The 15,948-nt window shown below is 41.7% G+C and overlaps 1 protein-coding gene across 3 annotated transcripts in view; it reads right to left on the bottom strand.

Annotated features, from left to right (window-relative positions):
* map3k5 (mitogen-activated protein kinase kinase kinase 5) overlaps positions 1–15,948 on the bottom strand; it is a 189,076-nt gene that overhangs the window by 67,509 nt on the left and 105,619 nt on the right. For all 3 annotated transcript variants that reach the window (XM_078542337.1, XM_078542338.1, XM_078542339.1), the window contains 4 exons: positions 14,477–14,572; positions 13,220–13,301; positions 5,466–5,599; positions 3,231–3,358 (listed from right to left, as the gene is read on the bottom strand). In XM_078542337.1, the coding sequence (XP_078398463.1) occupies positions 3,231–3,358; positions 5,466–5,599; positions 13,220–13,301; positions 14,477–14,572 (440 nt within the window). The remainder of the gene's footprint in view (positions 1–3,230; positions 3,359–5,465; positions 5,600–13,219; positions 13,302–14,476; positions 14,573–15,948) is intronic.

Here is a 15,948-nt window from a genome sequence, read left to right as displayed (position 1 = left end):
TCTGCCTGTGTGGGCTGTGGGGCGGCGAGCACACAAGTCCACGCATGCACATGGGTGCGTGCAGGAAAAGCTCCCTGAGGCACCAGAGCTGCCTCAGGGAGATGACGATACATTAAAAAATTTTAAAATAAAGCATTTTAAGATGTTAAAAAACATATCTCCTCTGTCACATGAGCAGGGACATGTTAGAAATTAATTTGAAAATTTTGAAATTTTTTTTCATGACAGGTCAAAACCTCATTCTGCCCATGGATGAGGTTTCTCAAAAAATGCAAAGGCCGCTTGGCCTTTTCGCCTGCTGCCAACTGTAAGGTTGGACGGGCAGCGAAAAATTTAATCCAATTAGATCGTTAGTGGCCTTAATAGGCCTTTTAATTGTCGGCAGCACACTGTCAACTCTACACACGCCAACTCAAATATCGTGTGAGTGCGCGATGACATCGGGATGCTCGCCCAATGTCATCGCGCGTCATTTTACGCTCGTTTGGGTCGGGCGCACACCTGCCCAACGAGCGCAATATTCTGCCCCGACATTCCATTTGCCTTCCTAATCACTAGCTGTACCTGTATACTATATTTTGTGATTCATGTACCAGGACACCCAGGTGCCTCTGTTCTGCAATCTCTCTCCATTTAAATAGTATACTGCTTTTCTATACTTCTTGCCAAAAAGGACAAGTTCACATTTTCCCACAGTACACTCAACCTTGCCAACTTTTGCCCAATTACAACCTATCTATATCCCTTTGTAGAGCCTTTACCTCCACTTGACAACTTACTTTCCTACTCATCTCGGTGTCATCGGCAAATTTAGCAACGGTACATTCGGTTATCCAAGTCATTGGTATAGATTATAAATAGTTGAGGCCCCAGCACTGATCCCAGTGGCGATCCATGAATTACAACTTACGAACCCAAAAATAATCCATTTATCCCAACTCTGCTTCCTGTGGGCTAGCTAATTCCTTATCCGTGCTAATATGTTACCCTCTACGCTATGAGCCCTTTGCTGTGGCACCTTATCAAATGCCTTTTGGAAATCCAAGTACACCCAATCTACAGGCTACCTTTTATCCACCTTGCTTGTTACTTCCTCAAAGAACTCTAATAATTTAGTCAAACATGATTTTCCTTTCATAAAACTTGGTGTGCATGTCCACCAGTCCCTTAAGGTAGCGGGACAGGTAGATAAGGTGGTTCAGAAGGCATATGGGATACTTGCCTTTATTAGCCGAGGCAAAGAATATAAGAGCAGGGAGGTTATGCTGGAACTGTATAAAATGCTGGGTTAGGCCACAGCTGGAGTATTACGTGCAGTTCTGGAATCTGCATTATAGGAAGGGTGTGATTGCAGTAGAGAGAGTGCAGAGGAGATTTACCAGGATGTTGCTTGGGCTGGGGAGTTTTAGTTATGAGTGGAGATTGGATAGACTGGGGTTATTTTCCCTGGAGCCGAGGAGATTGGGGGGGGACATGATTGAGGTGTTTAAAATTATGAGGGGCATAGATAGGGTAGACAGGAAGGAACTTTTCCCCTTGGTGGAGGGATCAATAACCAGGGGGAATAGATTTAAGGTAAGGGGCAGGAGGTTTAAGGGGGATGTGAGGAAAATTTTTTTCATGCAGAGGGTGGTGGGAATCTGGAACTCAGTGTCTGAAAGGGTGGTAGAGGCAGAAACCCTCATAACATTTAAGAAGTATTTGGATGTGCACTTGCGATGCCATCGCATACAAGGCTATGGGCCTAGTGCTGGCAAATGGGATTAGAATAGTTAGGTGCTTGTTTGACCGGCGCAGACTCGATGGGCCGAAGGGCTTTTTTCTGTGCTGTAGATCTCTATGACTCTACGACTATGACTAAAACTATATTGACTCTGCCTGGTCCCTTTATGATTTCTTAAGTATCCTGCTATAACCTCCTTAATAATGGATTCTAGCAATTACCCAATGATGGACGTTAGGCTAACTGGCCTATAATTTCCTGTTTTCTGTTTCCCTCCTTTCCTGAATAAAGGGTGTTACATTTGCTATTTTCCAATCCACTGAGATCGTTCCAGAATCTAGTCAATTTTGGAAGATTATAACCAATGCATCTACAGGTCAAATATCCTTCATCTGAAAACCGAATACATCCTAAAGCTGAATTTTTTTTGAAGGGCTATGCAGTTAATTTGTATGTTAATAAAGCAATGTAATATTACATTACAGGTGTAGTAAGTGTTAACAGGTAAGAAGTAGGGTGTGAAAGAGTTGGCAAATGGAGAAACCACCTAGTTTTTGTAGACTACAGCCAGCCGAGGCTTAGGCTATTATAGTGTAAGTAGGCCTAGGCCTACCATATATACGGTAGATCTGAAAACCGAAAATATCTGAATACCAAAACACAATCGGCCCCAAAGCTTTCAGATAAAGGATACTCGACCTGTACTATCTCTGCAGCCACATCTTAAAAACCATAGAGTACAGGCCATCAGGTCCGGCGGACTTGTCAGCCTTTAGGTCTAATAGTTTTCCCAACACCTTTTTCCTGGTAATGGTGATTGTTTTAAGTTCCTCCCTCCCTTTCACCTCTTGATTTTCAAGCATCTTTGGGAAGTTTTCTAAGTCTTCTACAGTGAAGACAGATACAAAATACCCATTCAATGCCTCAGCAATTTCCTTTATTTTCCATTATCAATTCCAGAGACTCACTCTCTAGGGGACCAACATTCACTTTAGTTACTCTTTCTAGTTAGCTTTCTCTCATACTCTAATTTCACCCTCTATTTTTTAGCCATTCTTTGATGTCTACTAACTGAGCTATCTGACATAACCAGAATGCACTGTCGATTTCTAAATGGATACAAACATCAACCGTTTGAACTCCACCTGCCCATAAAGGAACCTTTATCTGTGGTGAAACATGGGTCAAATATATACCAGCCTAAAGTATACACATGTGACCAGTTACAAAAGTTAACTATATAGTTTTCTTAAATCAAGACAGGAGCCACATCCTCCCAAAAATGTACTATAAAGATTACTTTATTACTGATAACTTTAACGTGTTACATAGAAATTCATCTTTTATGCTTCACCCATCTCAAAATGACTAAAAATATTTGGTTATGTGACACTTAATTTAAATTTTCATTTTTTTCCTGCATATTCAAAACTTTCCAAAACCCAGGGTGGACCTAGTGTCTGGTCTTGAGTACACTCCATGTTAAATGGAATATAAACAAACATACCTCCAGGAACTTGCTCCATAAAGATCTTAATGAAACCATTTTCACTAATAGAGCCCAGGTATTGTACAATGTTCTTGTGCTTGAGGTGCTTATGAAGAGCAATTTCTTCATGGAGAGGTTGGGAATATCTGCAAACATTGACAGAAACACAGGTCAGACTCTTAATAAATGAAATCATAAATAAACATTTTTCACCTCATTGTAAATTATTTCAAAATATAGACCAGTATAGAAAAATCTACATATAGAAACAGAGCCCATATAATCCAAAGATTTTTTTGAGTTATAAAAGCACCTTTTCACTGATTTAGGAACTTATTAAATCCACTTGGCTATCAAAAGTGTTCAGATCCTTAGACAACACTTCAGTCTACCACTTTGTGCTACTAATGAGTCAAGACGCAGGATTTTCCTAGTTCCAGGTGGCAGGCTAAGGGTCAGGTAAAATTTTGGGGAGCCTCGGCAGGATAGGTCTCTGACACTGTCGTGACACCAAGGAAGTTTCCCAGCAGCTGTATTGCATGTATAGTGGCTGCCTGCCACATGGATGCAGGCAACTAATTTAAATAATTAAGGTCCATTTCTCAGATCCACTAGCATCTTGCTAACAGTGGGGCAGTCCCCTACTGCTATACGGGGAGACTGCCAGCTTTGTGGAGGTGGCCTACCCAAGGCAGACCAGTGAGCCATTGGAGCTAGAGGCTTCATGGCCCAAAGGGAAGGTCATAGACAGGACAGGCCGCCCCCATTGCCCTGTGGGGTATCTGGAAGGAGCTGCCAGCTTGGCCCCTCTGATTTATAACTTTCTACTTACTGCTTTGAGGCTTCCTGCTCTACGACCTGCAGCAGCAGTGCCTACCTCTCCTGATGGTGCTATGAGGCTTCAGAGCTGCCAGCCCTGTGACTGGGCTGGCACACTGAGAGCCTGTCTGCTGTCCTCAATTGGATGGCAAGCCTGGAGGCAGCCAATTAAGATGTCAGCGTGCTGACATTGGGATCAGAAAGCCATGGGTTCAAGTCTCACTCCAGAGGCTTGAGTATACAATCTAGGCCAATGCTTCAGTGTAGTGCTGAGGGAATGCTGCACGCTCAGAGATGCAATCTTTCAATGGGACATTAAATTGAGGCCTGTTTGCCCTCTCAAGTGGATGCAAAAGATCTCATGACACTTTTAAAAAAAGAGCAGGGAATCTTCCTGGTGTCTTGGCCAATATTTATTCCTCAATCAACAAACAGATTGTTCAGTCGTTGCCTCAAACCTGTTTGTGGGATCTTACTTTGCAAAATTTGGCAATTACCACATTTGGAAAGTACTTAGCTGGGTGCAATATGCTTCAATACATTCTGATGTTGTCAAAGGCTCTATTCAGATTAGGTTCTTTCCTTTCTTTCTGATTCAGCATCACTGAAAGGCTGGTAGCACTGGTGATAAATCTTTGTAAGCATCCTAGCATAGTTAGATGTACAGTTTAGCTCGCTTTGCTCTGTCCAAAAATGGTGTACCAGTGCCTGGGTGAGAAACTTCCACCTGAGGCCGCACAGAAAGAAAATCTGGTGTGACGAGCTGGCTGTTCCACTCTAAAGGAGCCCGCTTGATTTCATTTTCATTTAAATTAACAGAAAGTAAAAACAGGCCGGCCCTGTTTCCAAGTCCCTCCCTTCCCAAATGTCCGTTTTGCACTATGCAAAGGCAATGCTTTTTACCCAAGCATTGAACATCTGAAAATCTACCAATGTCATCAACCCCAGTTTCAGAAGGGCATCCCTTACTTCACCAACAAAACGGTTTTCTCTTTTCCCACACATACCATCCCGCAGCCTAAGCGAATGGTAAATTAGTGCCAATTAGAGGCACTTTTGTGCTGTGGGCCCATAATGCACAAGCATGAGTCACTGGCCAAACACATTTCATACATGACTGTCACAGCCAGCAAACAAAAGGGGTTTTCATACCATCAATCTGGGGACGTTTTGAAACCACAGCAATGCTCAGTACCTCAGACTTTAAGAAACAGTGTTTACATCCTCAGACTTTGCAGCTAATGGCACTACTCCGCGTATCCACTGTCACCAAAAAAAAAGCAGTGGTTGCTAAGAGCTGGATCTTTTGGATACTGCATGCTGCAATCTGAGGATTCCTAGCTTCAAAAAAAAAATCTGATATCACATCATCCGTCATATACGCAGTTTGTGTGGACAATTGTTTGCTTTCTCAAGGCATTCACAGTTACTTGCCTGCTGTCTCTTTCTGGGATTTCCTTAATAGCAATTCTGACCTGGTTGCTAAGGTCTCTGCCTGCATAGACCATTCCAAATGTCCCTTTACCCAGTACAACCTTTTCACCATTCTCATCATATTCATAATCGTACTGTAAGACACAAAAAGGAAAAAGAAAATGTGTTCATCTTGCAATTTCTGCTGAGTTTTATTTTGCTCTTTGGGTTTTTACATTTCTTCTGCAGCTTCATAAATCTAGACATTAATAGTCTTGATTGCATACTTCCTTTATACATAAATTTACCTCCTGTGTTATACTTTGATAATGGAAAAATCTACGTCAACTGTTCACAATGGGAAAATACTATATAAACATTTCAACCAGCAAAGCTTTGTCTTACAATTTAATGACAATCACATTTAATTTATTGGGATCAATATTAACTTTTAAGTACCAAGCTGCGGAGTGTGCTGGCTGGCAGCCCATTCCGCATGCTCCACTTTCCTCTGTCACAAAATAAAAACAGTGGTTACCAAGTCCTAGATCATTTGGATTTCTGCATGCTGTAACCGGAGATCGTTTTCAGGCTAAAAATATTGGCATCATATTATCTTCCAATTTTGCATGCAAGAAGCCAGTGATTACGATTTTGAAGCATTAGCCTCAGATGAATTTGGCAGGTGAGCTGAGAATGCCAGACATAAGTCTCGAAGCGGCTGGTCACTCTTCGGCTTCAGGAACAATCAGCCGTTTAGGACGCCAGCAGAGGACCACAGGCATGTATCTGGAGGACGGCAGGCCCTGATGCCGACACAAGGGAGGGCAGAATTGGTCACAGTTCACAAAGCTTTCGTGGAGCCAGCGCTCATGCTCCTTCTGGTTCCACAAAAGGAAAATAAAATGTTAACATTTTTCTGGTCATTTCCTGATTGGATGTCCAATACAAATGGGTGGAGCGTTTGCACGGAGTGCGTGCCAAAAATAGGTAACTGGTCGACCCACAGAGGAAATTACTAGATAATAGTAAGTGGGAGGGTAGCCAAGTGGATAGGAAAGGAACGGAACAGAATGGAGCAGAACAGAAAGGAAAGAAAGAAAGAGAAAGATAGAAAGGCATGCATTTATATAGCGCTTTTCATGACCACCAAGCATCTCAAGCGCTTTGCAGCCAATGAAGTACCAGTGAAGTGTAGTCACTGTTGTAATGTAGGGTAAAGAAAATAATTGATTAGATGGGCGTAATAGAAGTTTAGAGTACCCCATGGTGATTGGAAGGGGGCAGGAGCCAAGTCTATTCACAGTGTACATGAATTATTTGAATTTAGACCAAGAGAAGGTGAGATGTCAAATTCTGAATAAGACACCAAAAGAGTAGTTAATTCTTTAAAAGATCAAAGGAACCTGAAAATGGATATCGATCAAATAGGGACGGGGCAAAAAAGTGGCAGATTGAAATCAATGCCAGAGTGAGGTGCTTAATTTTGGTTAAAAAAAAAGTTAACAGCGGTAATTATACGGAGAATGAAAGTAAGCTTAGTGCTGTGAGAAGAGCAGAGGGGTATCAGTGTATATGTTCACAGGGCATTTAAAACAGCACCTCAGGCTGATATGACTACAAAAAGAAGCTAATAGAATTCTAGGTTTTATCACAGAGGTGGAGAATATAAGGGCCAAGAAGTAATGATTTTATATAAAACATAATGAGCTCAGTTAGAGTATTATGCACAGTACTGGGTTCCACACTATAGGATGGATATAGACAGAGACACTTTAGAGAGGTACAATGCAAATTCACTGGAATACTGCCTGGTACTAGAACAATGCAGATTTTGGAGAATTATATTAGAAGTGTTAAAAATTAAGGAAGAATGTGACAGGGTGGAATGAAACAGACAGTTTTTAATTCTTAAGAGCATTAGAACAAGATTAAATGCAAAAGATTTAGAACAGAGGAAGATAAACTTATCTACACAGTCAAGAGGCTGTGGAATGGCCTACTATGCTTAACTACTTAAGCAAATTTGGTGGCAATTCTTACATAACCTATTAAACTATTTTTTCTTTTTCCCTCTTCAGGCATCTCATTTTCACTTTACTCTCTTTTTGAAAGATATTTATGGAACTATTACTTTGAATGAGTAGTTTTGGCAACTAAAAATATGGCTTTTTTCATATTCCAAATCATAAACCATCACCAAAAACCCACAGGATGTTAAACTGATTAAGCAGCTGTGAACACATACAAGGACAAAATGATTAAAAGAAAAGAACACCTAATGGTTAACCACTCTCAAATGTCAGGAAGAGAGCTTAAACCAAACTGTTACTTTAACAAATTCCACAATCAGTTGATGCAAACCCTTTGATTAAAGAGTTGCAGTAAGAAGACATGAAAGATTCTCAAACAGGTGTTTATTCTAATTTGTGGGCCTAAATTCCGTGAATAAATGTTCAAATTACCCACAAAATCTGTCATCACAAGTTGCAATCCTAATGCTAAATTCAAACAACAGGATAACAAATCAGAGGCGTCATCAAGAGTACATAACATGCAGGGCTGCATAGGGCTCAATGCCATTCTGTTCAAAATCCTATAGAAATAATAAAACTTAAAGGAGGAAAGCTTACAGAAAAATAATAATGCAGCAATTACAGAGTTCAATCGGGAGGGCTGCAGAAGATACTGGTGGGAGACTATCATCACACCCTCCAGGATTGTCCAGTCATCAGATTCTCAGGGATAGGATGCGGAAATTAATTTGAGATGTATTCGGAATTCTGTTCCACCCATTATTTAGAAAAGAGAAAGGTACTTTCTGAATTACCTCAACCTCAGTTCATAATGGCTGACATGCAGATTAGTATAAAATCTAACTCCAGACATGTGTTCACTCCTTGTTGTGCTTATTCAAAAAGGTACAATTCAGGAAATTTACAGTAACATCAGAACTCAGTTTTGCAACAAATCCAAACTCATGAAACCATGATTTGGTCTGCACCAATCTGCATAATTTCAGCTACATTACACTGTTTTATTAGGCACTGCATCTCTAAACAACCCAATTTTAGTCTTAAAGAAAAATGATTATAAATGCAAGTGATATGAACTTACAAACAAACGAGCAAGGGGCAGGAGTAGGCCATTCAGACCCTTGAGCCTGCTCTGCCATTTAATAAGATCATTACTGATCTGATAGTAACCTGAAATCTGCATCCCACCTACCCGTGATAACCTACCACCCCCTTGCTTACCAAGAATCTATCCACCTCTGCCTCAAAAATATCCAAAGACTCGGCTTCTACCACCTTTTCAGGAAGAGAATTCCAAAGACTCATAACTCTCCAGTGAAAAAATTTTGCCTCATCTCTGTTTTAAATGGGCAGCCCCTTATTTTTAAACAGTAACGCCTAGTTCTAGATTCTCCCACAAGAGGAAAAATCCTCTCCACATCCATCCTGTCAAGGCCCCTCAGGATCTTATATGTTTCAATCAAGTTGCTTCTTACTCTTCTAAACTCCAGCGGATACAAGCCTAGTCTGTCCAACCTTTCCATTTAAGCCAACCCACCCATTCCAGGTATTAGTCTGGTAAATCTTCTCTGAACTGCTTCCAATGCATTTACATCCTTCCTTCAATAAGGTGACCAATACTGTAAACAGTACTCCAAATGTGGTCTCGTTAGTGCCCTGTATAATTGAAGCATGACCTCCTTACTTTTGTATTCAATTACCCTTACAATAAATGATAACATTCTATTAGCTTTCCTAATCACCTGCTGTACCTGCATGCTAGCCTTTTGTGATTCATGCACTAGGACACCCAGATCCCTCTGCACCTCGGAGCTCCTCAACCTCTCACCATTTAGATAATACGTTTCTCTTTTATTCTTCCTGCCAAACTCGACAATTTCACATTTTCCCACATTATACTCCATTTGCCAGGTCTTTGCCCACTCATCTAACCTGAGTGTATCCTTTTGTAGTTTCCTTTCTTCCACTTCAAAACTTACTTTCCTACCTATCTTTGTGCCATCAGCAAATTTTGCAAACATCCCTTCAATCTCTTCATCCAAGTCATTTATATAAATTTATATAAATATAAATCCCAGCCCATGAAAAGCATCACTAGTAAGTGGTTAAATGGTTCTGATAAATGCAGACATCAACCACTGCAGCATATTTGGGAATATATGCAGATTACGATCACATCCAGTGCAAATGATAGAGGTTGCAAAAAGGTTGAATAAGTGGTAACAATGTGGAAGAAGGGTCAATGCTTTGTTTGAACCAAACAAAATTGGGAGAGAGAGAATTTGCTTACTTTAGTTACATGTACCAGTCAGTATGGATAATGCGCTAAGGAAGTGACAAAATCAAAGGGCCTAATTTTCAGAAAATGTATCTGTCAGAGATACCCAAAAACTGAGACAATATGAAATTAAGTTGAAAAGAAAAACCAGTAATACTCAAAAGTGTCTCTCTGCAGTGCTAATCGAGGTTTAAGGCCAGAGCGAGTAACATCCATGATCAAATCTCATGAACAAATCCCTCTTCTTGTCGAGCAGCATGAGACTCACGTTCTAAAACCATCCAAACTATTAGAGCTGATCTGCGAGCCTCCGTGGTCAAAATCTTGAAATCGTATTTCAAATTTAACTTAATATTTATATTGCCTTCTAATTCCCAAAGTTAACCCATTTTAAAGCCCAAATGCACAATTAATTAATAAATCCAATTTGTGGGCTTTAATCTTAGATAGATACGACATATTTAAATAGTGCCTTTATCAGAATAGAACGACCAACATGCTTGACAAGAGCATTATAGAAACATAGAAAATGGGAGGAGTAGGTCATTCGGCCCTTTGAACCTGCTCCGCCATTCAATATGATCGTGGGCTGATCCTCTATCTCAACGCCATACTCCTGCTCTCTCCCCATACCTCTTGACACCTTTAGAGTCTAGAAATCTATCTATTTCCTTCTTCATTGACTTGACCTCCACAACCTTCTGTGGTAGAGAATTCCACAGGTTCACCACCCTCTGAGTGGAGAAGTTTCTCCTCATCTCAGTCCTAAATGGCCTATCCCGTATTCTGAGACTGTGACCCCTTGTTCTAGACCCCCCCAGCCAGAGGAAACATCATCCCTACATCCAGTCTGTTCATCCCTGTCAGAATTTTATATCTTTCAATGAGATCCCCTCTCATTCTTCTAAACTCCAGTGAATACAGGCCTGGTCAGCCCAATCTCTCCTCATACAACAGTCCTGCCATCCCAGGAATCAGTCTGGTGAACCTTCGATGCATTCCCTCTATGGCAAGTATATCCTTTCTTAGGTGAGGAGAGCAAAGCTACACACAATACTCCAGGGGCAGAATTTTTCTCTCGTCAGGCGGGTGCATGCCTGACCTGAACAAGTATGAAATGACGCGTGATGACGTTGGGTGAGTGTCCGACGTCATCGCACACTCGCACGATATTTCGGTCAGTGGGCGCTTGCAAGTCGGCAGCGCGCCCGCTGACAATTAAGCTGCCTAATAAGGCTCTTAATTGGCTCGAATTTTTCGCTGCCCGAGCAACTGTTCGGTTGGAGGGTGGGCGAAAAGGCCAAGTGGCCTTTGCATTTTGGCGAAACTGGATCCACGGGCAGGGTGAGGTTTCCACCAGTGATTTTTAAAAAATCAAAAACTTTTAACAGTATATTTAACATGTCCCTGCTCATGTGACTGAGTGACATGAGGGGACAGCTCTGTGCCTCAGGGAGTTTATACTGCTCACATGCATATACTTCTGTGCTCGTCCCACCCCCACCCCAGCAGCGCTGAGCATTGCAGCACGCGTATCACGCTGGCTGGCCGTTAATTTGCCACCAAGCATGAAATCCATGTCGGGGCCCGATCACGGGCAGCGGGAGGCTTCCTGACCGCTCCCGGGCCCACCTGGCGAGGGCAAAATTCTGCCCCAGGTGTGGTCTCACCAAGGCCATGTACAGCTTAAGTGGAATATCCTTGTTCCTATACTCATATCCTCGCACGATGAAGGCCAACATACCATTTGCTTTCTTAACTGCTTGCTGCACCTGCATGCTTGCTTTCAGTGATTAGTCTCTTTGTATATCAACATTTCCCAATATATCACCATTGAAGTAATACTCTGCCATTCTGTTTTTCCAAATGTGACACTAAGCCACATATTGGGTGTAGATGAACAAAAGCTTGGTCAAAGAGAGATGAAGTGTCTTAAAGGATGAAAGCCAGGTAGAGAGATGCAGGGAGGGAATTCCAGAACTTAGGGCCTGGGCAACTGAAGGCGCAACCACCAATGGTGGAGCAATTAAAATTAGAAATGCTCAAGAGGCCAGAATCAAATGAGCGCAGACATCTCAGGTGGTTAAAGGGCTGAAGGAGAGTACAGGCATGGTGGGGACGAACCTTTGAAGGGATTTGAAAACAAAGACGAAAATTTTAAAATCAAGACATTACTCGCGTGGAAGCCAATGTAGGTTGGCAAGAACATAGGTGAACAGGACTTAGGACAACAGGCAGCAGAGTTTTGGATTACCTCAAGTTTACGGGGACAAAAAATGTGGGAGGCCAGCCAGGAGTGTGTTAGAATAGTCATGTCTGCAGGTGGAGTGGTTTCAGTAGAAGATGAGCTGAGGCAAATGAAATCCAACAAACCAAATGGTGTTTTTGCGTGAAGAGATTTGCTCTACAACAGAAAATCTGGAAATGAGACAGAAGTAAATTGTAACACTGAAATAAAGAAATTAGGTGAGAAAGCATGGGGAGTGGAACTAATCCTTCGATATTAAAACGCCTCAAAAGGATCGAGGTGCGAATTAAAAAGTAAAATGCGCAGAATGCAATCCCAACCTGCCTCCATTCAATTGTCCCATTGTGGAGGAGCGAGATGCTTAACACCATATTTAAATAGGGCCCCAGTTGGGAGCCCGATTTGAAACTAATTGGTGCTGCAAGCCTTTCGTCGGGGTTAGGAAACTCAGCAGTGAAATAGAGACAGAAGCTGCCAGTTCTCTAAACCAAGTGCCTTTCTCATCACTTCCTGTGGGCCAGGAGGAGGAATACTTTCCCCAGACCCTTCAATGGAAGCTTTCCGCAACTTTGCCAGGCCCTGATCTCCAGATTCTTCTCAGCCCTCCCAACCGTCAGCTTCCCTCAGGCCCGATCACCAACCTCTCCCCAGCCCTCTCAATTGCCGGCTTCCCTCAACCTTCAACTCAAATCTCCAGCCTCTCTCCAGCTCTCCCTCACAGGCTTCTTGACTCCTCTTAATTACTGGCCAACCATCCCCTCTCAATTGCCAGTGATTGTCCCCAAAGGTCACCAGCTGTGCCCTACTGCTCCTGGTGTCCCTTCACTCTCACCCACTGACCAGGCTGTCTATTCGGCCAGCTGCCAGGCAGGAGGCAGAGCTACAAACTGTTGATGAAGGTCCTCGCGTTAAATTCAGCAGGTCCTTTGTGGCCCTGGCCTTGGTTCTGTGGCCATTTTCACCCGCATCCTCCCCCTGATTTTCAGGGTCAATACCTTTCAAAGAGCCAGCTGGGCACAAGGGGCTGGGTGGTCTCCTTCTGTGCTCTACGATTCCATGAAAATGAACAAGCAGCATATCCATGCAAACAAAGTAATAACATTTTCAGGTTATGGACCAGAGATGCTAACTCTATTCTTCACTCCACAGATGCTGTCACCTACTAAATGTTTCCAGCATTTTCTATTTTCGTTGAAGAATATTTTTACCTTACCTCCAATGCATCTCCCTCCAAGTCTCCTTCTTCTGCACCCTTTCCTACTTCATCAGTTATAGAGTTTACCATTTCACAGAATCTGAAAAGCAACATATACAGCACTGATATTAACTGTTGATGAACTTCCATGATTAAAATTCCTACTTTTATGATTTAACCTGTGCTTCAATTGTACTCTATTATTCTGTAAAAAGAAATTCTGGCTGGTAATCGTGACACACCATACTGCAAAACATGTCCTATGCATTTTATTACATATCCCATCACATTGTTTGTAATGTACCACAAAACCAATTTAATTCCAAAGAAGAGGGTGAAAAATGTTACAGCAAAATAATTTTCCCATCAGTAAAACACTTCTGGGAATGGAAATACCCAGCCCTACACTTGCGTTAGGGGTGTCAATACATTGCTATTTCTCCTCACATTCTCAGTCAACTCAAAATGTAGAAGTGACAATTTTATCAAGGCATTAAAATCTTGTACACACCTCTATCCCAATGAATGAGTGCAAAACAAAAATATCCACATCTATTATCTACTGAGGAAATTTGGCCCATATTGTTAAAAATGACATGCAAGTGAATGTAATTCAAAATCTTTTTTGTTCTTGTGAAAATTTTAAATATTTTTATACTATTTGTCTTTGGATTTTATTGCAAAGCAATCTCAATGGTTTTTCCATCTAATTTCTCAGCGGAATTTCACTGCAAATTCTGCCAAGTAACCAAAAGCAAATTAATCATCTGGTTTTCCTCCAAAGGTTCCTAATCTCCAATGGATCAAGCTGGGATTGTCATTAAAATGGAAGCTTTAAAAAATAGTTAACAAAACCACTTCTGTTTTTAGTTTCTGAGCAATGGCATGACAGTTTAAATTAAATCTAGACACACTACAATGACTCACTCATGCATGGCAGAGAAGGAGCCACAAAAGTACCAAGCCAGTGACAGCATTAACTCTCCGAAACCTAAAATTGTGCTCTGAGTCCTAATGGCACAGCATATTGTACAAATAAACAATATCATACTGAAGAGTACAGAGATCATTCCTTCTCAAATCCCCACAGAACAAGCTGCTGACCTCATGGCAGGTTATTCATACAAAGGGGGTGGTGAAATCAGATGAGTCAGGCACACACCCTCAACTAATTATTTGATTAGAGGTGGCATTGTTTACTATAATTTGTAGATCATGCCTTGTTGACAAGGATTAGCAGAGCTCATAGAGCTGAGATTGTTAAAATTTACATACCTCTTGCAATGAAGCTCTGTGCAAAAATATATCTGAAAGTCATCCGAATTATGCAGAACATACAGGAAGCAACAACGCTCGTCACATTTTGAAACACTGAAATATCAAGTAAGAGCAAGTTTAAGGCTAACAATCCTACACTTTTTTCTTGAGGTCACAGGCTACATGTAAATGAACCTGCTTAAACTGCACTAACATTCACACTTTATCTCCCCTTTCTGAGTTCACACGGTGCTCGTCACCCACTCTCTGTCAACTCAGTCATTACAAAAATGTTGGTCAGTATTACTCTCTTTCAGTTTCTTTGCCCAGCCCATGTGCTATTTTAAAGGTTGGGTGCAAGCTGCAGAAAGTGTAGGAAGTACAATTAATACACTTAACCAAAAGTTGCTGACTCTACAATCTTTCTCTGGGATAAGGCAGCATCAAATCGAATTGTATATATGTATTCTACTGAGTTTCTTATCAATTCACTTACAACAGGTATTAGTTATGAAGCTTGCTTCACTTTTTCTAAAATTATCAAGTTCTGTAATCCTCTTGTCTAGATTATTTAGAAAGATTGCAAATCAGATCTTGCAAGATTAAGGTAAAAGAGTGCACTTCTCCCTAATATTCCTGAAATAGATAATAAATTTGATCAAATGTTGGTTATGTCTTAACTCCATACATCTTTGCCATTAGTCTCTTGTAAGGCCAAATCTACTTATGAAACCCGAAGAGGAGTGTAACAGAAGTGTCCTCAGATTCAAAAAGGAAAATTCAGAAAACTGTAAGGGGCAATGTCTCTCTCAAAAAATAACAATCTCCTTCACTGGTCATGCTTCTGGTTGTTGGAGGATCCTTAACTATTACTTTAAAATGCTTAAAAGAATTTTTATTCTTAAATAAAATGTCAAGCTAACTTTTTTTATTCATTCAAGGGATGTGGGAGTCACTGGCTAGGCCAGTGTTTATTTCCCATCCTTAATTGCCCTTGAGAAGGTGGTGGTGAGCTGCTTCTTGAACTGCTGCAGTCCATGTGGTGTAGGTACACCCACAGTGCCGTTAGGAAGGGAGTTTCAGGGTTTTGACCCAGTGACAGTGAAGGAACGGCGACATATTTCCGAGTCAGGGTGGTGAGTGACTTGGAGGGGAACTTCCAGGTGGTGATGTTCCCATTTGTCTGCTGCCCTTGTCCGCTGCCCTTGTCCTTCTAGATGGTACTGGTCTTGGGTTTGGAAGGTGCTGTCGAAGGAGGCTTGGTGAGTTCCTACAGTGCACCTTGTAGATGGTACACACTGCTGCTATTGTGAGTCAGTGGTGGAGGGGGTGAATGTTTATGGATGTGGTGCCAATCAAGCTGGCTGCTTTGTCCTGGATGGTGTCGAGCTTCTTGGGTGCTGTTGCAGCTGCACTTATCCAGGCAAATGGAGGGCATTCCATCACACTCCTGACTTGTGCCTTGCAGGGGGTGCACAGGTTTTGGGGAG

This window comes from Cetorhinus maximus, chromosome 5 (genome assembly GCF_964194155.1).
Source record: "Cetorhinus maximus chromosome 5, sCetMax3.hap1.1, whole genome shotgun sequence".
NCBI lineage: Eukaryota > Metazoa > Chordata > Chondrichthyes > Lamniformes > Cetorhinidae > Cetorhinus > Cetorhinus maximus.
This window is presented reverse-complemented; position numbering and strand designations above follow the sequence as displayed.